The sequence below is a fragment of the Sturnira hondurensis genome, unplaced genomic scaffold (assembly GCF_014824575.4).
Source record: "Sturnira hondurensis isolate 20B ecotype Veracruz unplaced genomic scaffold, ASM1482457v3 Scaffold0014384, whole genome shotgun sequence".
NCBI classification, from domain to species: Eukaryota; Metazoa; Chordata; class Mammalia; order Chiroptera; family Phyllostomidae; genus Sturnira; species Sturnira hondurensis.
The window spans coordinates 1941545-1963154 of record NW_028087015.1 but is presented as its reverse complement, the minus strand read 5'-3'; the positions used below and the strand labels follow the sequence as shown (position 1 = coordinate 1963154).

The 21610-nt window shown below is 42.2% G+C and overlaps 1 protein-coding gene across 3 annotated transcripts in view; it reads left to right on the top strand.

Moving 5' to 3' along the window:
- Positions 1-21610, top strand: part of MAST4 (microtubule associated serine/threonine kinase family member 4) — a 539757-nt gene that overhangs the window by 294526 nt on the left and 223621 nt on the right. For 2 of the 3 annotated variants that reach the window (XM_037062830.1, XM_037062828.1), the window contains exon 6: positions 5281-5316. The exons of the other annotated variant lie outside the window; for it this stretch is intronic. In XM_037062830.1, the coding sequence (XP_036918725.1) occupies positions 5281-5316 (36 nt within the window). The remainder of the gene's footprint in view (positions 1-5280; positions 5317-21610) is intronic. 3 annotated transcript variants of the gene reach the window in all.

The window sequence follows — 21610 nt, the reverse complement described above, 5'->3', positions numbered from 1 at the left end:
AATTTGACCTCATGCAGGAGGATACATTTCACTGTTTTAAGAATGAAAATCCTAATGACAAGGAATTCAAATGTGCGTATTCCATTGAGGGAAAGATTTTTAAATGCCTGTATTCTAGAACTATAAATTCTTCTGTCAAGAAATATTTGCATATTTGGCAGATGTTATGTGAAGGTGTTCTTACCCTATTAAGTATATATTAACTTGGCACAGGCTTCGTGCTCTTTATTGTTCAGGAAAAATGATTTCTAACGTGGGTCGTGTCATAGAGACCAATGGGATTAACCTGATAGTGACATTAGTGCTGAATACAGAGCTCTTGCTAAATTCTGATTTTCCAGTGTAGGCTTTCACTGTTATTGGTGGTGGTGGTAGTATGGGGCCAAGGTTATCTCTGGGATTCATTTTTACTTTTTGAAAGCTGAGGAGGGTATTTGCTTTGAGGAGCTGGCACCACATGACATCCTCATGTAGCTGCTGTGGAACAAATGAGAATGTTTACTGCAAGGGACAGTAGGGACCTCCCCTGGGGCAGGCAGGAGGACAGGGGGAGGGTGTGTTCTGCTCCTTTTCTCAGCTCCCCAGGCCTCTCTGCTGAGGCACCGGACAGTGTTTGCTCTGCATGGGGCACACGAGTGAGTTCACCAGGGGGTTTGTATTTCCGGGTAGAAGGCATCATGTTTAGAAGCTTAGCAAATCAAGAATCAATTATCTGGGAGAATAAGCAGAAGGTTTTATATGTCTAGGATAAATTAGTTTAAACGCTAAAACCAGACCTTGTGGATTAAAGAAGCCCTTGGAAGCAAACAACGTACACTTTACAAATGCACTTGACATTATATACTGAAATGAAGTTAATAGATCAGTATACAGGTTTCATCTGTTAGGGGAACAACAGTGGCTTTTTTCAGGTGGGCTTCCAAGGTATTACCAATTTGTATGTAAATGTACCTAATTCTGATAGGATCACAGGGAAAATTTTTGTCATCAGACATCTAGTTAAAAGCATGTCAATCACAATCTTTAAGAATTCAGGTCACTTGGCTTTAGTCTGATTTTTTCTTCTTTCTGATAGATGTTGGTCGGAGAGGATCTTCAAGGTCACAGTAGGGACGGTGCTGGTGATGGGTATCTGGGGAGATAGTTAAGAGGAGAATTAAAGCAAAGGCGGTCGAAATTGGTGCTCCCCGAGGCTCTACCTGGTCTCTCCCTGTCCGACATGCACCTTTTATCTGCAATTTCATATCACCGAGGCTGTGCTGTGTTGAATACCCAGGTACTGTGAATTCTCTATGTGTCAGCCCATAGCAGGATTTAAAACAGCAAATCAAGCAAACAAAAACGTGACACAGCAACCCCTCCTGAAATTCCACGGAGCCTGAGACAATTTCAGCCACCTCAGGAGTAGCAGACCTCTGCCTGGTCCAGTGGTTAATATTTCCCCACGGCTAACAACCACCCCCTTCTTTAAAAAAAAAACAGCTTTATTGCCGCATAATTGGCGTACAGCAAACTGCACTTAAGGCACAGAATTTTATAAATTTTGACCTACGCATATAGCTGTGAAACTACCACCATAATTGAGGTAATAAAATGTCCACGTTTCCCAAAAGTTTCCTCTCACCAATTAATTTATAATCACTCCTTCTCCCCTTACATGCCCAGTCATTTGCTAACACTTTCCATTCCTAAAGATCAGTTTGTGTTTTCTAAAATTTTAAATAAATGAAATAAAATGATACTATTGGTACTTTGTTGGGAGTCTGGTTTATTTCACTCAGCACCGTTATTTTGAGATAAATCTATGTGGCAGCGTGTTGATAATGTGTAAGTTTTTATTGCTAAGTAACATCCCAGTGAGCGGATACATAGTAGTTTGATTATCCGCTCACTTGCTGATGGGCATTTGAATCGCTTATAGGTTTATTATAAATAAAACTGCTATTCACGATTGGTAAATTTTCTCCCAGCTTGTGGCTTACATTTTCAGTGTCTTTACAGCATGTGTTGAAGAGCAAAAGGTTTACATTTTGATGAAGTCTAATTTGCTCCTGTGTTTTTTTTCCCAGAAGATTTATAGTTTTTGATTTACAGTTAGGTCTGTGATTCATTTTGGTTAATTTTGTATGTGGAGTGAAGTATGGATTGAAATGCATGTTCTTGTGTATAGTTACTTATTTGTCCCAGCATCATTTATGGAACAGGCTGCCCTTTCTCCGTTCAATCCCTTTGCACCTTTGTTGGAAGCAGTTGTCCATATATTTGGATGTCTATTTACAGACTTTCTTAAATTTTATTTATTTATCTTTAGAGAGGAAGGGGAGGAGAGAAGGAGAGAAATATCAATGTATGGTTGCTTCTTGTGAGTCCCCTGCAGGGAACTGGCCTACAACCCAGGCATATGCCCTGACTGGGAATCGAACCATGATCGTGTGGTTTGCAGGCCTGTGCTCAATCCACTGAGCTACACCAGCTGGGGCTATTTACAGACTTTCTTTTCTCTCCCATTGACCTATTTGTCTGTCTTCACATCAATACCACAGTTTTGACTATTATTAAAGTTTTATAATACGTTTAGATAAAAGTGTTGCTCTCAACCTTGTTCATTTTTTTTCAAAGTTCTTTCTTGACTCTTCTAGTTTTTAATTTTGGAATCATTCTGTCAGCTTCTGCAAGAGAAGTCTGTTGAGATTTTTACTGGGGGTGCATTACGCATACAGGTCAGTTTGGGAAACTGTGAAGAGTTTTCCACTGGTTAAAGAAACTCCAGCCTAAGAGATAGAGGGGTGAGACTAGTGTGTGAGTTGAAGCAGGGTGGAGACACTGGGGTGCAGTTGACTCCCAAAGGCATTGCTGGAGGAGATGGGCGTCCCAGCGGGGGGGAGACTGAGTTGAGAAATGAGTGACTATAAATGAGCAAACACTGGGTCAGAAAAAAATCCCTCAGAAAGCCCAAGAGAAATGGTTGGGTGGGTGATTCTGCGAGCAGCTCAGGTAATGATTTCAAGCTGAAGTCAGAAGGACGTGGCCACGTTTCTTCTGGAAAGAGAAATTGCAGTGGACGGCGCAGGCTCGGGTTAGAGGAGGCGCGTGATCCAGTAACTGCAGATCTGTAAGCTCAGGCGTTCGTATCCAGCAGGTAAGAGAACCACAAGGTCTGGAAAGGTTGTGATGCAGGGGACAGTAGGGAAGGGTGGCATCAGCTTCAAAAATTGTGACAGTGACTGAGTCTTATAAAACAATAAGGGCCAATTGTACCTTTGAATTGATTGTTGGTCTAGAACAGTGATTCTCAACCACAGGTGATTTTGTCCCCTCAGGGGACATTTGGCAATGTCTAGAGACATTTTTAATTGTTACAACTACTTGTTAATTGTTACAGGGGAGTGTGGTTTCTCCTGTTAGCTGGAGGGCAGAGGCCAGGGGTGCTGTTAAACGTCCTACCAATCACAGGAGAACACTATCCCCTTCCACAACAAAGACTCATCTACCCCACGTGTGGGTGGAGCCAGAGTTAGGGAACCTTGGTCCAGAGAGGGCGGACCAGAAAAGGTGGCAGGATGAGGGTGTTGCCGTTACCCTGGGTGATCAGTGGTTTGTAGAACTCTTCTGTGAGCATGTTTCCAGAAACGGTCTGAAAGACCATCAAAGAAAGAAGGTTTAACAAAGGCGTGGCTTGTCTATAAAGAAATGGCAGAAATGTTGACCGTTTGAGTTCATTCACTTAAGAAGAGTGTTTGGACATGGCATTGTCCGTCGATGAGTCTATTAGTTAGGATACTTTCAGTTACAAGTCCAGTAGGAAGCCTGATTCATAGTGGCTAAAAAAATGAAGGGGATTTGCCAGTTCATCAAACTGACAAGGGCCGGCTGCCTGCAGGGGTTGACCCAGAAGGTCACTGTTGGCACAAGGGCCCAGTTTCTCCTTCGTCACACCAGGGGCGTCCTTCCTGGCCCATAGAGGGCTGCGGGCAGTCTTCGGGTTACTTTTTTCTTGTTCTTCCTTCTCTGGAGGGGATTCCCTACCCCTGCCTTTGTGGATTTTGCTTTGATTGGGCCATGTTAAATTGTGGGCCCACCCTTCAATCTGGCAGCATTTATAGCACTAATCTCATTGGCTTCAATCAGTGCTGTCCAGTGTGGCGGCCTCTGGCCACACGTGGCTGCTGAGCTCTTGTAACATAGCTAGTCCAAATTGAGATGAAAACAAAACTAGAGATATTTAATAATTTGTGTGTTAGGTATATGAGAAGTGATAGCATTGTTGGATATACTGGGTTGGGATACAAATACATGTTAAAATTACTTTGACCTGTTGTTTTGAAAGAGAATTTTTATTGTGACTACTAGAAAATTTCAAATTATGTAAGTGGTTCCAACTTGGATTTGTGTGGACAGAACGTGCTCGGATTATTCAGGAGTTCCTGGTATGGAGTCATTTATACCCAAACCGATACACGTTGATACACAAGGCTGATACACGTGCGGGAAAGAGATGGGTGGACACCGGACAAGCGATCAAAATGAAGCCTGACGTGACTGGCACAAACAGAGAAGGGAATATTTGTTTATTTGCTATTTTACCAAAGGATGAATGTCTGGAAATACTACTGCTTTACTACCAGTAATAAAAGCTAATAATTTGTCTTACATATATATTTCTTAAATTATGAGATTAATCTGGTGCTCATAGTAACCCGAGAAACAGCGCAAAGACGCATTAGGAGACACTAAATGATCCTCGTGTCCCCTAGCCCCTGTGTCCACTCACCGCGCTAGGCAGCCGTGGTCCGTCTGGTGTGCGCGCTTCCACCCCACCCTGCACGGGACCTGGGGGTGTGTGCACGGGCTCCCTGGTCGCAGTGGTTGCCGCCTCCAGCGTGAGATGGCAGCACCTGCTCTTCCGTTTGCTTTCCTCACAACATCAGTCCTCCAAGTCAGGTTCATCTCATGCTTTTTATTTTACTTTTTCTTTTATTATTTTTATTTTTATGGCTTTCTTTCCATTACCATTTAGTCCCCTGACACTTCTCTTCTCCCCCACGGTCACCCCGCTGCTGTCCATGTTCATGAGTCCTTTTCCCTCTTTTTAATGGTTATATAATATTCTATATTGCAGATCTGTCACATTTCATTTAGCCATTTTTCTATTGATGGTCTTTCATGTTACTACCAACCTTCCCCTTTCTCTGCCCCGCCCCCTACAAACAATGTTGCAATGAACACTTTTGTACCTATATCCTTACATACTGGTCCTGTTTTGTTTTTTTTTTTCTTTAGGATAGATTCCCAGAAGTGGAATTGCTTGGTCAAACGGTATGTGCTTTTTTAATTTTAATAGATGTTGCTAGATTATTTTCCCTGAAGGAATAGCCAATCATGTTTGCACATAAGAGCATCCATTTCCTACATTCTCACCAGCATCGAATTGCTATAGCTCCTTTTGGTTCTTGCCAATCTTATCATCTTCGATCATTATTTTAGTTTGCATTTTCTACACCACCATTGATGTTGAATATATTTTCATATGTTTATTGTCCATTTGAATTTCTCCTTGCTTCATTTCATGTCCATTTCCACTGCTCACTTATCTATATTGTAGTGTTTCGTTTCACAGTTCCGAGGAGACATTTATTGTGTTTTAGAAATGTTAACACCCTGTCGTACGTATGCAAGTACATCTTTACGGTTCTTGTCTCTGTGTATAATGCCTTCTGCCAAGTGAAAATTGTTTATTGTCAGTCAATAAAATGTTTGTCTTTTTTTTGTTGCTTCTTATCTGTTTTGCTCAGGGGGTGCCTTCCATCACAAGGTCATACAGATATTCTCTTAAATTTTCTTCCCCAAGTTTTTAAACATTAAATCTTACTCCAGTTTTAAAGTCTATAGAGTCTTAATTTCCTCCACGGAAGGATATCCAGTTACTTAGGTCAGAGTTATAACAAGACACTTTATTTCCACGGGACTGAAATGGTACTCCTGTCGTATGTCCAGTTGGACCACCCCTGGACTCTGTTCCGACACCTGTGCATCCGTTTCTGTGCCGACACCATTCCCTTTGGAATGCGGTGGCTTTCTATCGAACTGTGGTGCCAGGTAAGCCCTCTTCCCGGGTCTTCCTTTCATACTTTTCATGGTTGTTTCGAACCATTTACTTTTTCATTTTTTTTTCTCCTAAATTAAATTGTAAAACTTAAATTTGGGGATTTTTTCTTAAATGTTTTGAATATAGAAGGTAATATAACAGTATAATAAATAGAACCAAAAAGTTTGTATTTGTCAGTTTGGGGGATCTTAAAGGCAACTCTTAATTTTAGATTCATGTTAATGTGATAGTAACTTACTCGGGTTCACTGACATTCTTAATTCCTTTTTTGAAACTTTAACATAATAAATACCTTGATGCTTTTCTAAAGGCATTTGGAATATTGGCACTAAACACTAATTCTTTCTGCAGTAAGCAATAATAGTAATATTGTCTTACAAATGAACACATGTACAAGTACGTATGAGGTCTGTGTTTTGCTTATGAAGGCAAAGACATGTAGACATGTCTTTGCTTATGAAGCATCTACATGTAGATGCTTATGAAGACATCCCCATGTAGGTTCTACCCATGCCCACTTGGTTTTAGGAAAACAAATAAACAAATAAACAAATGAAACCATTAGTTTGTACTATAGTAAAAAATGAAATGACGGATGATTAATGTATTGTGAGTATTATTAAATGATATACTTGGAAAGATGTTTTTCAAAATGAGATTTCTAGTACTTTCAATATTGTAATCCAAATAAATGAATTGCTGTGGCATTTTTTATGTGTATACATGTTAAAGATGATAGTTTAGAAAAGAGGGGGAAATTAATTAAACTTATTCATGTTAAGACCAGAAAAGGACTTAGTAAATTTAGAGTTAAATTTAGAACTGCTATATGAACTTATAATCTTTATTCAATCAAAACCAAATATAATCTTTCTGCTCTGTTCTAAAGAAGGTAATCAGCAGTTACCTTCTGGCCTCTATTCCATACTCGTATTAAACCATCTTATAGGTACCCCCTCTCCCCCAGTTTTGGTCTCTACTATTCCTTTTCACTATAGGGCACCAAGACTCTTTTTAGAACATAACCAGATGCCATGATTTGGATAGGAAAGTTTTGTCGGTTTGAATAGGGTTTTTCCCCCTTAAAGAACAAGAATGCTTTCTGTGGTGTATGGAGGTCGAACTATTAAGGACCAATGAGCCATATTGAAGGCACTTTTGCTGGCTGGTAATGGGAATTTAAGTGACAGAGGAAGTGGTAATTATAAGGCATTGGGCACGCTGAGCCTACCAAAAGTCAAGAACCAATCATGTTATACCAAAAGTGACAAATGACGTAATGAATTGTGCTGATAACAAAAGGCATATCATGTTTCCAAACAAGCTGGATTTTGGTCAACTCAGATTGTGTTTCCTATACTCAAGTTTTAATCATCAAAACTGACAAATATGATAAACAGAAATATAAAAAGAGATAGAGTCTATCTTAAACATAATTATGCATCTGTGTTCATCTTAAAGTGAAATTGTTTTTAAGTATATGTAGGCTATCGTGGGAACTTAAAATCATGGTAAAAACCATAAGAAGAGTATCATAAAGTTAATAATAAAGGAATGTTTCTTTTGTAATGTTTCTTTCTTCAGTGAGAAGATGTAGTTCTTTGGGAGTGAGGACCTGCTCTCCCTGGGCTCATTATAGAAATTATACATCAGCTGTAATTGTGACCTAAGCACTTGGTTGTTCTGCTGCCAGGTCTTCTAGCCATTTGGAAATGTGTTGAGGCTGCTTCATTTATTCAGAGGAAGCCACTGGGTCAGTAGGCAATGACCCGTATTCACTGTGCCTTAAGGAGGAAAAAGCCGCCGCCTCTGGAAGGCCGCTTGTGAGCTAGGGACCTGTCCTGCCAGCTGCATTTAACTTCCAGATTGTTGCTTCAAAGGATGACTTTTTCAAATGGCACAATTAAATCTGTCCCCTAGTTATTCATCCCCACAATTTTTTATACATCTAAATATTTAAATGTGAATCTCCTGGAGTTTTCTGTTGTCCTTGCTGCTAACAGTGAAATTCTGATGAATGAAATAACTATTTGCAAAGAAAAGTAAAAAAAATGCATTGGTCCTTTCTCCCAGTATTAGATTTGATAAGGGCCAGCTTACTATTTCTTAGAAAGGGACAGGACTATTGAAATGCATTGAATAGAAACTTCAAAAGTGAAGTGAACCTGTCAACGTGATGGAAAGTAAAGATATTTTAAATATAATTGCAGCTGTGTTCAGTAGTGAAAAAAAAGGGGCAAAGCATTTCTTTTTAATGCCATCCTGACGCGTGGAACATTTTGTAAGAATGAGCAGAATATTCACAGGCCGGAGGGCACCTCGGCATCCTCCAATTTAGTGCAGCACATGTCTCTCAACCTCCAATTCATCTGACCAGGTCTCCCCCAGATCTGTTAAGGCCCCTTCATTTTCATCTTCTTAGACATCCAGCCATGGAGCGTAAGATCACATTGGTAGGAACGCTGCGACTGAACAAATATTTTCTTTTACATGGCACTTTCAGAAGAATTCTTTTATGTCCTAGATGGCTAGGCTCCTTGGATGTCTGAACAATGAAGAGTCTGAGTGAGCTATTTCTACACCAGAACCCCAGGAGCTTGCCAGACTTTGAAGTGGATTGCCACGCATTGCAGGGCCACAGAAAAGTGGGGTTTTTCATAGTTCTTGCATTGATGTTGGCAAAGCCAGATGGCTTTGTAAAATGAGCCCCAAAGCGGTATAACTGATGAAAAGAAGTGCCAGGTAGTTGAAGGCTTTCATACCCAATGTGAGCCTGGTAGAAAGATGTGTTCTCTTGGGGTACATTGATATTGGGGGTTCTTGCTGTCTCCTCTTTAGGGGTCTGCCAGTGACCATTGGTGTAGGTGTTGGCAGCAGGAACCTTCAACATGCAGGCTGAAAAAAATACCTCTGGCCAGCCATTGGGTGAAAAGAAACGAAGCTGGCCAGTGAGGGAAGCGCTCCTGTGGATGTAGGTACTCTCTGAGATCGTGGCTCACATCAAGTCACCCTCTTTTTATGGCGGCCGCAGACCTGCGAGTGTCCTGAAACNCAATGTGAGCCTGGTAGAAAGACGTGTTCTCTTGGGGTACATTGATATTGGGGGTTCTTGCTGTCTCCTCTTTAGGGGTCTGCCAGTGACCATTGGTGTAGGTGTCGGCAGCAGGAACCTTCAACATGCAGGCTGAAAAAATTACCTCTGGCCAGCCATTGGGTGAAAAGAAACGAAGCTGGCCAGTGAGGGAAGCGCTCCTGTGGATGTAGGTACTCTCTGAGATCGTGGCTCACATCAAGTCACCCTCTTTTTATGGCGGCCGCAGACCTGCGAGTGTCCTGAAACCCCAAAGGTTAGGGCAACTCTCAGCCCTCTGTTGACTCTGTGGAGGATGCCCGAGTGCTTGCTTTTTTTGTTGCCCAGCGTAGAAATCTCTCTGCCCATGTTTGTAACCCTGAGCACTGACCTTAACCTCAGAACACAGTCATATATTTCAAGTTGTTGGGGGAGAAGGGGAGGCTGATGAAACTTGACCTTGTCGGTAGAGGGATTCAGAGTGGTAGCAAATTGTTGTCTGGCTTCATAACCTACTGTCCAATTATTGGGAAATGGGGTTTGGAGCAGAAGGAAGAAAAAGCTCATCTTTAAAAACCTGTCATAAAAGAGGTAGCTGGCCCTGGGTGCAGTTGTTTTTCCACCATCAGGGAACACTCATATCCTGCAGTGTATGCTGCCTGATAGCAGTTTGAAAACCAGCCCCCTCTGCATTCGGTTTGCTGTCTGTTCCATGTCCTTTCATTGGCGCATGAGATTTAGTGGTGCTTTGCTGCCAGCATAGCAGTGATCTGAGCCAGGGACCTGCATTCCACTGAAATAGCTGATTTCAGACGAGTCTGTACGTTTTGACCTCTCTGGACTGTGTGTGTGTGTGTGTGTGTAGGGAGCGGGGGGGCCTTTCACAGAGGGAAGCCATTCAGTCCTAGAGGCATTTCCAAGAATTGTTTTTGGAGAATGAACTGATATGTATCCCTGTTATTATGGTGTCTCTCTCTGTCTTTTTGGGGGGCTACTAATGTAGAATTTATAGTGTGATAATAAGTTAGGGATAATTGGTCTTTGTAGAAAATAGTGATTTGAATAATCCTTCTGTCAGTCACACAGGTGATCACTGCAGAGGAACTAGAAACCACAGACAGGGAAAAAAAAAGCATTCAAAATTACCCCTATCTTATCGCTTAAAGAAAAGATCGTTTTAAAAGCAGAGAATGGAGATGCCTCTCGTATCTTTTGATGCATCAAACAGCTTTTCTCTTGAGGTGTTTTCAGCGTTACAGTCTCTTAGCATTTAAGAAATGGGGTAGCACTTCATTTTACCAGGAGCATTCTTAGGTCATAAAACATATATAATTATTTTTTCCTGACTAGATACATTGTGGAAATATATAGAAGTATAAAGCACAGAAGTTTCTATCCGCACTCTCATCGCCCAAGCATTTTATTGCATTTCTTCCGGGGCTGTTTTCCAAATCCTTGTCACTTGGGGACTCTTGACACCTGACACCCATTCTGCTCCCAGCTGGCAAATGCCTTCCAGAGCCGACCAGGCACCCAGGAGCTGGGCACCCACAGTGCCCGCCGACTCCGCTGTATTTCTGACCAGAAACAGCCAGGAGAGCCAAGTGCTGGGTGGTTCCCAGTGGTCACGGAAAGCTGTTTAGGGGACTGAGGCATTTCCTCACTTTCAGTAATTCATTTTACAAAATTCCAAATGGTACCATTTTTTTTTCTACAGTTGTTGACAATATTTGTTTAGGTTCAGGGAAGTCAGCACATTTTATGTGCAGGAAATCACTCTGAACAACGCATTTTAATAGGTTCCAGTACTCAACAAAAGAGATGCTAGATTCATTTAAGGAATAGAACAGATTTTCTTTGTTTTGCTTTAACGCTTGGGGCTTCATAAGATTTCCCCAGAAACCTGCGCTGCAGCCATTCTCAGCCAAATTGTGATTTGTGGAGTGATTTATTGACCAGGGAGGGTTTCCCGGAGTGCCTGAGGATTCGTCATTACTGTAGCTTTGCACTTGCCGACCTGCAGGGATGGGGGCTCCCCCTGGGCCAGGGGGTTCCGCTCCCCACTGCCTCCTCCATGCCTAGACTCATGCCTGGCCTGGAACAGTTGTTTCGTGAATATCTGTGGAATATTGTTTTGTGTGTTTTAAAGTCACGCATCTGCCTTACTGCTGAACACATTCATGGACTAACCCATGAGCCGATGGGGCAGTCGTTGAGCTTCTGCATTTAATTGTCCAAACTTTTGTGAAGGACTGTGCCCTATATGCTCCAGGTATGATGGTGAATGTTGGGTCCTCCGCTGAACATACTTGAGTTTAGTGCGGTTTTATTTATATCTTTTGTAAGAACAGATCAAAGTGATGGATTCCTGCCTGATTAATGTCTTAATGTTTTTCCAGTCTTTTATATAAAGGAGTGCAATTTAAATTTAGTATTATTTTAAATTCCAATTTGTCTATTTGGGGCTTTTGTTGAGGCGCGTTTTAAGTGTGAGTGATGCAGGCTCCCCTTGTACCAGTCTGACTGGAGCGCTGCTGGAAATAGCTATTCCAAGTGGGTTTCTCATTGGCCTGGCTTGAGTTCCTTATATCACAGCTCTGCTGGAGGGAAGGGGGCAAGGTGAACACAGTGACACAGGTGAACAAAATTGGTATCAGATGATAGGAATGAAATTAAGCTATTTGCAGTTTAATCCCATGGTGTGAATTGGGATTACATGTTCATGACAGTTCATGGTATGAACTGTCATGGAATGAATACCTATATCTAAAAATTGTTCTTTTGTTAGATGAGGGAAAAAAGGGAAAAGATAGAAAGAGTTTTAAAACAGAAACTGATGGGACTATGAGCAAGGAGCACCATCTTTTGAGTGGATTGTTTTTATAGTTAAAGTATAACTTTGATTATGTGCCAATACTTTGGCATGTGTGAGAGAGAAAAATGCCCAATTCATATTGTAGGTTGCCTCTTGAGGGGAAGGGGGTCCTCAAGAGTGCTTATTTGATCCATCAAGTTGAGTAGTTGACATATAGGCAGGTGTTCATTATGTTATTCCCTTCCTAGATTTTTCATAAAAATATAACTATAAAATGGAGAGTAGATATGCACAGAAGTGAGATTTCCTCTAGTTCACTGTCAGCATCAAAAGGTTTAGCTCTCTGTACCAGTTTTTACAGCCTCCTCCATGTCCAGTGTTTTCTGGACAGATCCCGTGTCCAAAAGTTTAGGAGAGGGAAAGCAAGGTGCAGTGTTGTGGAAGCAGAGAAACGGGCTTCTGAAGAGACACTGAAAAATAGAATCCACTCAGATACTGGGCCACCCGAGGTGAGCGATTGCGCCCCCCAGTACGTACTCGTTCACTCCTACTCTCCTTTCGCTCAGAGAGTTCCACTTTCCCATGAGCTTCGGGTGGCTTCATACCCATGCCATTCTGTCACCTGCACGGACTCCGAAACCGAGGTACCCTATTGAGCTGCGTCTGGGGTCTCACCACCTTGGTCATAGTGACAGGTGGTCCTTGTGAGGTGGAAGGTCCTGAGGCTCTCGCTCACGCTCACCCCGGCCATCAGTGAGTGTTCCTGGGGTTCCTCCTGTGACCCGCATGGCTGGAGCCCCAAGCATGTGAATTTTAGTGGTTGAAGAGGCTGGGCCTCGAGACTGACTGGAGGCACACACAGGGTGTGGACCCTTGAGAGGAGGGAAGCATCGTGCTGGACCCCAGGAGGTGGGGGGAAATACTCCTGCCACCCCATGTATTAGTTTGCTGGGGCTGCTGTAACAAAGCGCCATAAACTGAGTGGCTTAAGCAACGGAAATTTCTTGTCTCACAGTTTCGGAAGCCAGAAGTCCAACAGCAACATGTCCCAGGGTTGGGTGTTCCTGAGGACTGTAAAGGAGAATCGGTTCCAGGTCTTTCTTCCACCTTCTGGTGGGTTGCCAGTACTCTCTGGTCTTTCTAGACTTACAAATGCATCACTTCCGTCTCTGCCTTCATTGCCACATTGCATTTTTCGTGGGTGCATCTATATCCAAATTTCCCCATTTTACAGGGACCCAGTCATTTTGGAATAGGGTCCACCCTAATGGCCTCATCCTAACTTGGTCATCTTCAAAGACCCTTTCTAAATAAGGTCACACGCACAGATACTGGAGGACTAGGACTTCAACATCGTTTGCGGGGAGGCACAGTTGAACCCTCAACTCCTGCCCCTTCGTTCTCATCCCACTGCTCAAACCTGGAAGGCGGAGTCCACCTGCCAGTAGGGAGGTGTGCGCATTGTGGTCTGTGGAATTTCTCCCCCTTTTCTCACTAATTTTTTCTGAATGGGCACCATAGCCCTGCTCACAGAGAGTGAGAGGACTGTGAAAAAACACAGGGACAAGACAAGTTACTTGTCTTGTTAGGGAGATAGCAGTTGAAGGTGCATTTGCCAGAGAACAAAGCCAGAGAGAAATATGAGTTGCTCCTTGCTACTGTTTCTTTTTCCTTCTATCCAGGCTCTCTGCACACCTCATTAGATTGAAGACTAATTTATTGAAATCCAATCAATTCCACTTTAGATGATGGCAAATGAATACTATTTCTACTACATTACATGTGAAAGAGAGCTTTGTGGGTAAACCTGGAAACCTCCCCACAGTTTATAACATTGTTTCTCTGAGAGTGTGGTCTGGTATCTTAACCTCGCAGCTGCCTCTTCAGAGCACAGTCCAGTGTGTTGTTGGGATGAGCTGGGGAAGTCCACGTCCCCAGCAGGACTAGAGGGCGTGGCAGCTTTCTCCCCCTCCCCCCCCCACACACATACCAGGGTCACGTGGTGGAGGGCTGGGTGGCAGGGAGATGCAGAGGGATGCTCCTACGCAAGGGTGCATCCCTGCTGAGAGGCTAACACCTCACTTGGCAGTGGTGTCTTTTTTGTGAGCAAGGGTGGACCTGCAGGTGTCTCGAGGATTCTCCTGAGATGGGTTCACATCCAGAATTAAAACTGGCTGAGACACTGGCAGCAACATCCAACTGTATACCTCGTATCCATAATCCCTTCTACTTTCCTGATCAAACTCTGATTTTTGTCAGGGTGGTAATATACTCAGTTAAATAACTATACCACCCTCCTTCCCCCACAGCTGGATATAGCTATGGCATGACATTTTGGCCAATAAAATCTAAGCAGAAGTTGCTCAAGTCTGAGGATCCTTTTTCTATTCTGATTCTACTGCCTCCTTCTTATATGGAATGCATTTGTGCTGGCCAGATCTCCAGCAGCCATATTGTTCCATGAGGTAAACACAAGGGAAGACTACCTACTAAGGATGATAGAACTGAAAGGTAGAAGTGGTTTGAGTTTTATGATTTGGGTAGCACAGCAACCTTGGACTTCCTGCTTTTTCCTGTTTTGCATAAGAAGCAATACGCTATTTTTGTTTAAGGCACATATTTAAATGACCAATTATATGCAGCTGCGGCTACACCTAACTCTAACCTGATCCAGAGACTCTCCCCTTGGATCACCACTCTTTACGGTATACAGTGTATCAGAAAGCAAAGGCTGGTGGTCCAAGGAGATGGAAGCAAAGAGAATTTCTTTCTAAGACCTGGAGAAGTAGCCCGCTGGGGCCCACAACATCTTTCCCCTAGATATCTTTTATGAGAGGTGGAAAGGAGGTCCAACACTGTTCCCTTTGACTGATTCCTTATTTATTCAACACTGTTTTTTTAGTAGCGTAGATGGTTTCAGTTGTTAGTTACTGTTTTCTGCCAACTCACATTTGGTTTCAGGAGCAGCCCCATCCTGGCAGTGCTGCGTGGTTTTGGGTGCTTCGTTGCTTTTCACCGTTGTGACGGAAAGTAGAATGGAAAAACAGAACAGAACGTGCTGATACCAGTGATTAGAAGTGTGACTCTCATAGACTGCATGCAGCTGACACCAGAGGGAAATTATTTGACTTTTTGAAAAGGATGACTGTTTGGCTTCAATCAGGCATGCATTGTACATGCATTGGCCGGTGATGAGTGTAGTTGCCTGTGAATGAAAAGAGCAAAATTAAAGGATGTGGACAGATTGAAAGTGTGTCCATGAGGGGTGTATGAGGGATAACTAGGGAGTTTGAGTTTTTAATCTCTTCAGGAGTGAAAAGTGCCCTGATAATATATATTTGCCTCTGACATGCTTTCAGGAATGTATGAAGCAGGCAAGTAGAGAATTGCCTTTATGTGTGGATTCACTATCTTTTTGTAACTGATCCTCTGATGTGATGAATTGGGAGGGAGCAAGGGTGAGTGAGCCTGCTTCTGGACAGCCCCGTGGTAGGTCTGTGAGGAAGGAGGAGCAGAGGTCTATAAAGTTGCTGTCGCAGAACTGAGGTTCTATACTTGGTGTTGTGGAGGGGACCCGCCCCACACAGCTGTGTAGGCTGAAGAAAGGGTATTCCAAAGTTCTCTCGATCCACCTCGAATTGTTCATGCTCTTCTGCATCTCCCGAGTCACAGCTAGTCCCTAGAGACGGACGTTTTCATGGAGGTCCAGATTTAGAGGAAGCGTATCTCCTTAGAACTTATTTTCTCTGAACAAGGTAAAGTCATTTTCTAAATGTCCCATTTAGAATCACAGTGATGTGAGACCCTAAAAAATATCTATTGCTTGAGGAACTCAAAAGGCAATTAATACTGTCAGTTTATACTTAAAGTATATAAAATATAATATTTTCTCAGTGGATATGTTTTTCTTTATTTTAGTTTCATGGCATTTCAGATATTCACCAGGGCTTTTAAAGGACCACTTCTAACTTCAATTCCTATTACCTATTTTCTCCAAGCTATTGATTTTATCAATTGTATATTCACCTTTCTTGGTGCTTAACAGGATCCTAATTTTTTTGTGTGGCAGGAGAGGAATTTTGCACTGGTTTGGGATAAAAGTCTTCTTTCCTTTTTTTTGAGAGGATAAGAAAGTGGTAAGTTTGATGAAAAAGGAGCCTAGCTAACTCTAATTCAAACAGCTCTTAACACATTCCTGAAGAAGTTCTTGTTAGTTCTCACTTGTAGATGAGATTGGGCATGGCATTACACTGGATTTTGTGGTTAATTTCTAGTCATTTATCTGCAGCGATCTAGAAAGTTTGGACATTGTTTTATTTATTCCTACTCTTATGACATCCATCACCCAAAATACTCAGGTCACATGAGGACAGTGTCGCTGCCAGGAAGGTGTGAAGATGCTGTAAAAGGGTCGGCATGTGGCGTCTCCACCGGGGGCTCTCATAGTTGTGAGGTGAAAATTCCCACCCTCGCAGGAAACCCGACAGCCGGCCCCCCTGTTGGCAGGTGTCGCTGGTCTTCCGAGTAGCTGGCAGGGCCCTGACACCACATTGTCTTCAGGAAATGAGGGGAGCGCTACAGAGAAAGGTTAGTGTCCAGCATTCTGTTTTCAGAAGTGGGGACGGAAGCTGTCTTCGAGCGCTAGCCTCGGTGGTAAGAGATGCTCCTGGAACATACTGATCGCCTTCCATTAACGCACATAAAGTCTTAATCAACGAGCGCTTTCTGTGGATAAGTCTGTTTGCCGAACTTCACTTTGGATCCTTGGAGAGGCTTCTGGAGATGAGTAAGTAAGAAGTCCTCATCAGGAAAAGCCGTATCCCCTTTCCTGGGAAAGATGCCAAAACCTCATCCCTTTCATAAGGGATCGGCCTTTTCATTGGGAATTCTTGGGCAGGAAGAGCAGAGCTCAACCTGAGAAATGAGGGTTTCGTTTTAACCTGTCATTTCCTCATTCAAATAGTAATTTGAAATGTTTTTCAGTAGAAGACTTTGGTTTCATTACTTTTATTATAGTTGGGCAGTGTGACTTCAGAAATGGGAGAGACAGAGAACCGCAGGCCTCCCCAAAACTTGTGTATTTCTGGGAATAACACAGTTGGTTTTCTCATGAAGATAAAAAGGGAAACGGAGAAAGAAAAGAAGGTGAAATAAACTTGTGTTAAAATTGTGCTTGCACTTTGATTTAAATTCCTTGCATGGCTGGTTCTTACTTCAGACCAGAAATGATGAAACCTTCATCTAAAACCTTCGATATAGACTGAGTAGGCTGCGAAGGTTATCTCCGTGTTGGGGCCGATAATCAGTGGTGTGTGGGTCATTAGTTCTGTTCCTCAGAGCGTGTCTGCAATCTCTGATATCTGCTTAAGTTATGTAAATAATTTGCACAGTTTTTATGATGGTTTTTCTATTAATCTTTGGCAGAGTGAAATTTGATGTTTTCTCTATGACAAAGCATGAAACTTAGCAATTAAATCCTTTTATTTATTCAGAGTGTATTAACTCAAATAAGTAAATTTCAACAAAAGGTTATGTTGGGGGTTTTAAAATTTTATGTAGTGGTTATTCTGTAACTAGTAAATGTAACTCTCCATAATTATTTCTAATCTGATAGTTATATATTTTAATTCTCACCTACCCAGGAATTATATTTTGAAACTCATAGACACTGGAAAGCCAGGGGTCTTTGACCTTTCAAAGGCTAATGTGACTAACGTTTTGCATATCTCAAGTTTCTTATCATTTATTACCCCATTTAACCACCCATGGGTTCTGTCCGTATCTCTAATTGGAGTAAATTAAGTACCCCTATTACTGATAACTCCCTCTGCCTACATTGTACATATATGCCCCTGTTATATAGAAAACATTCTGATAAATAAATAAAAATATTTCTGTGATGATGAGCTTTTCTTTTTTTAATAATTTGACTCCTTATGAATAAGATCATGAGATTTGGAATGGTATTTGTATTTATACTTGTATTTGAACAAAATTTTCCCACCAAATCTGTCAATAGTTGTTCCTATTCCTTCTACCCATCTAGCAAGTTATTTTTAAATTTTCTGGTCCCTACTTATTTTTTTCTTGGTTTCATGACATTGTCTCATCTCCACTTATCAATTAAATAGAATAATTCATCTCCTATAGACTATTTTTATTCTCTAATTATTTAGGGGTTCTCATCCTGGCATCTGTGGACAGCTTTCTGGAATCTATGGACTCCCTCAAATTGTATAAGTTGTGTGTGTGTGTGTGTGTGTGTGTGTGAGAGAGAGACAGAGAGAGAGAAAGAAAGAGAGAGAGATACAGTTTTCATTTGATTCTCAAAAATCTCCTCAACTGCTCAAAATTAAGAAAGACAATTTTTGCCCTGTCTGGTATGGCTCAATGGGTTGGGCATCATCCTACAAACCAGAAGGGTCACTGGTTCGATTCGCAGTCAGGGCACATATCTGGGTTGCGGCCAGGTCCCCAGTTGAGGGCGTGCAGGAGGCAACTGATCGACTTTTCTCTTACATATCAGTGTTTCCCCCCTCTCTCTCCCTCACTTCCCTTCTCTCTAAAAATAAAAAAATATATACATTTTTTAAAAAACAAGAAGGACTATTTTGTTTCCTTCAGATGGAGGACCTTTTCTCTCTACCTAGATTTTAATTGTCCTGGGGCAGGACACTTGCCTCAGGCTTGTTCTGTGTGGCGTCCGCAGTAGCACAGCGGTGTGCGGGACCACTGCCTGATCTCGGCACCTTGTGAACCGTGTGGTTTGAGACCTCACATGTACACGTGTTCTAATTTGAATGATGTATGAACTTTTTAGAGGAATTTTTTTGCACACTCACAATGTCAATTTAACATGCTTAATTTAATGATAACTATGTACAAAGGAGACAGTCACGTGTGTGCCTGTGTTTAAGTTTTACCACAACTAAAACAACACAACAGAACTGCAAAGAGTAATGTTTAAAACAGCAATACCAATTCAACGTTACATACTGATGAAGATACTTTGCTGAAACTAAATTACGTTTAGCAAGGCGAATACGCTCTTGCCTGTGACAGCGCCTGCTTCCTTCCTTTGTGTGTTTTGGGACTTGGCATATTTATCATATACACAGGGAAGCTCTGATAAAAAGCTTTGAGTGGTGGTTCCGTCATGCTCCCTGAGATCATTTGGCCCTGAGTACTCTCAGCATTCAGTGTGTAGGCCTCTGGCCATCGCTCATGTAATCAGGGTAACTGGAACAGCAATGCCTGGAGAACCTGGAGGTGGCCACGGTGCGTGGCGCTTAAATCGTGGAGCAGTCTGACATGGATACTGGCCCACAGTGTCCTCGGTGTTGTGGATGAGATACAAAACAAATTCACATGGTCTACCGAGTCCTGTGCAGGAAAAGGGATGGTGTGGCCACTTTCTCAAGGGGAGAGTGCTCCAACTCTTGCCTTGACAGGCTTTTATTGGGTTTCATTTGCATAGGAATACAGGTTGTATATGTAAAGTTCATCAATCATTTGTCAGGCAGAAATGATTAAACAATAGATAAAATTCAAAGGAATTCTGGGGGCCTATTTTGAGTCAGGGTTAGATAGCTAAAGGACCATAAAACTTTGAGGAACAAAATCACTTCCTTCTTGGTCCCTTATCATTTAAATTGAGGGTACTAGCAGAGTAGCTTTCACAGGATTTTATGCATTCTTTCTTAGGCCTGATTGCCCTAGGGAACCTGCTCTTTCCAGCACAGGGCCACACCCACCTCCACCATTATTTCAGGCTTAAGTCAGGCAGGGGAAGTAAGGCAGCCAAGAGAGTAGGAGACTTCTTGCAGATGGAATGAGGACTCAGGCTATGTCAAAGCCAAGGGGGGAGGGTCCATCACCCCCTTTTTCTGTAGCCCCCAAGTACTTCCCTGTGGGGCCCCACGATTGTGCCTGTCTTATGTCATCTCTCCCTTGAGAAATCTTGCTTGTCATTGGCTAACTAATCAAGCACTGGGGGCCAGGCAGGGTGAAGTAAAAGGAGCAGAAGCACTCCTGCCAGGGAGATAAGCTCTTTCTCCTTAGTGGCTTATGGTCCAAAGGTCGCTCACTCAGCCTTAGGCATTGGGGCGGGGGGGGGGGGGGGGTACAGCTTCTGAAACCAGGCAGGGCAGTTCCCAACACGTCTGTATTGGGAAGCAATAACTGCTATAGTTAGAATCATGTGCTGCTTTTAGGTAAGGCCTCTCTTCTAGTCCAGTTCTGTCACTTTGTAGCTATGTGACTTTGCTACATTGCTACCATTAAAATGGTGATGACAGAAATAGGACCATTATGAGGATTCAGTTGACATAGTGCATCAAAAATGCTCTGCACAGTGCTTGGAAATAAATGTTTGCTGACTCTGACTAGTATTTTGAGCACTATAAGAAAAATATTCAAAGTATTTCATTTTTTACTCATTTTACACAGAGTGGAAAAGTAAAAGTTTAGGAAGAGGCTTCCCCATTTCTCAAATTAGATTTTGATGCCGTGTGATGTTATTAGCATAGCAGTTGATGTACACATATTATTATTATTAGCTCTTTATAGGAGGAATTACTATCTCCCAAGTGCCTGTGGAGGCCAGTCGTATTGGAACCTTGCAACCTCCCTGCTATCCAGGAACTCTGCCCTTCTGCCCTTTTCCAAGCTAGTCACCTCAACTCCTTTACATGTTCTGAGCCGCTTTTCCAGTTTTGTCCTTTCTTTCCTCTCTGTCCTGGAGGACCCCACAGCAAGATTTGCCAGGTCAGCACTCAGTGACACTCAGTCCTAAGGCCGCTGTAGCTACACTTGCTGCTGTTCCAGCTGTGTGCTCCTCGCTTGCCAGGTGCTTCTCCATAGACAGTTGCCTCAGCGTCCTTCCTTCTAGGCTAAGTGGCATTATCTCTGTATCATTTCCACTCACCTGATGTGAAAACCAAGGCCCAGAGGTATTAAGTAACTTGCCTAGGTTTGTGTCATTTCTTTGACTACTTCCTTTATTTCTTGTCCTTCTGCTAGTCCCACCTTAAAAGAAGAAAGTGTTAATTTGGGGGTCATGCATTTGGGATGGGTTATATCATTGGGAGCTTATTTGTGTTACAAATAAGCCTGAATTTAAATCTGGGCTTTACCAGTTAATAGCTAAATGCCCTTGGGCAAGTTACCTAGCATCTCTGGTCTTCAGTTTTTTCACCTGGTCAATAGACATGGTCATAATGGAACCTGAATCATGGATTATTATAAAGATTAAATGAAATAACTTTTCAATTGATTCTATTTGCCTTCCTAAATATAAAATTCAATCATGTACAAATAACAATATATATTCTTTTTCCCAATATTTTTACCTGATTTTTAACTGACATATTGCATTGAACCCTATTATCAAATAAATATTAAATAGTGACATTGTTGGTGGTTTATTTCTGGAATGTTCCTAATGCCTTATTAAGATAAATGTAAACTGTTAGTATGAAATACAATCTGTGAGTATAAGGATTACGACAATTGAAAGGGCCATATACTGAACTTTGTAAAAAAGTTACATAGTAACTTTGTCACACAGCCCCTTCTTCATATTTAACTGTGTTGCTTGCTGTCCAGAGAGAGAAAATAG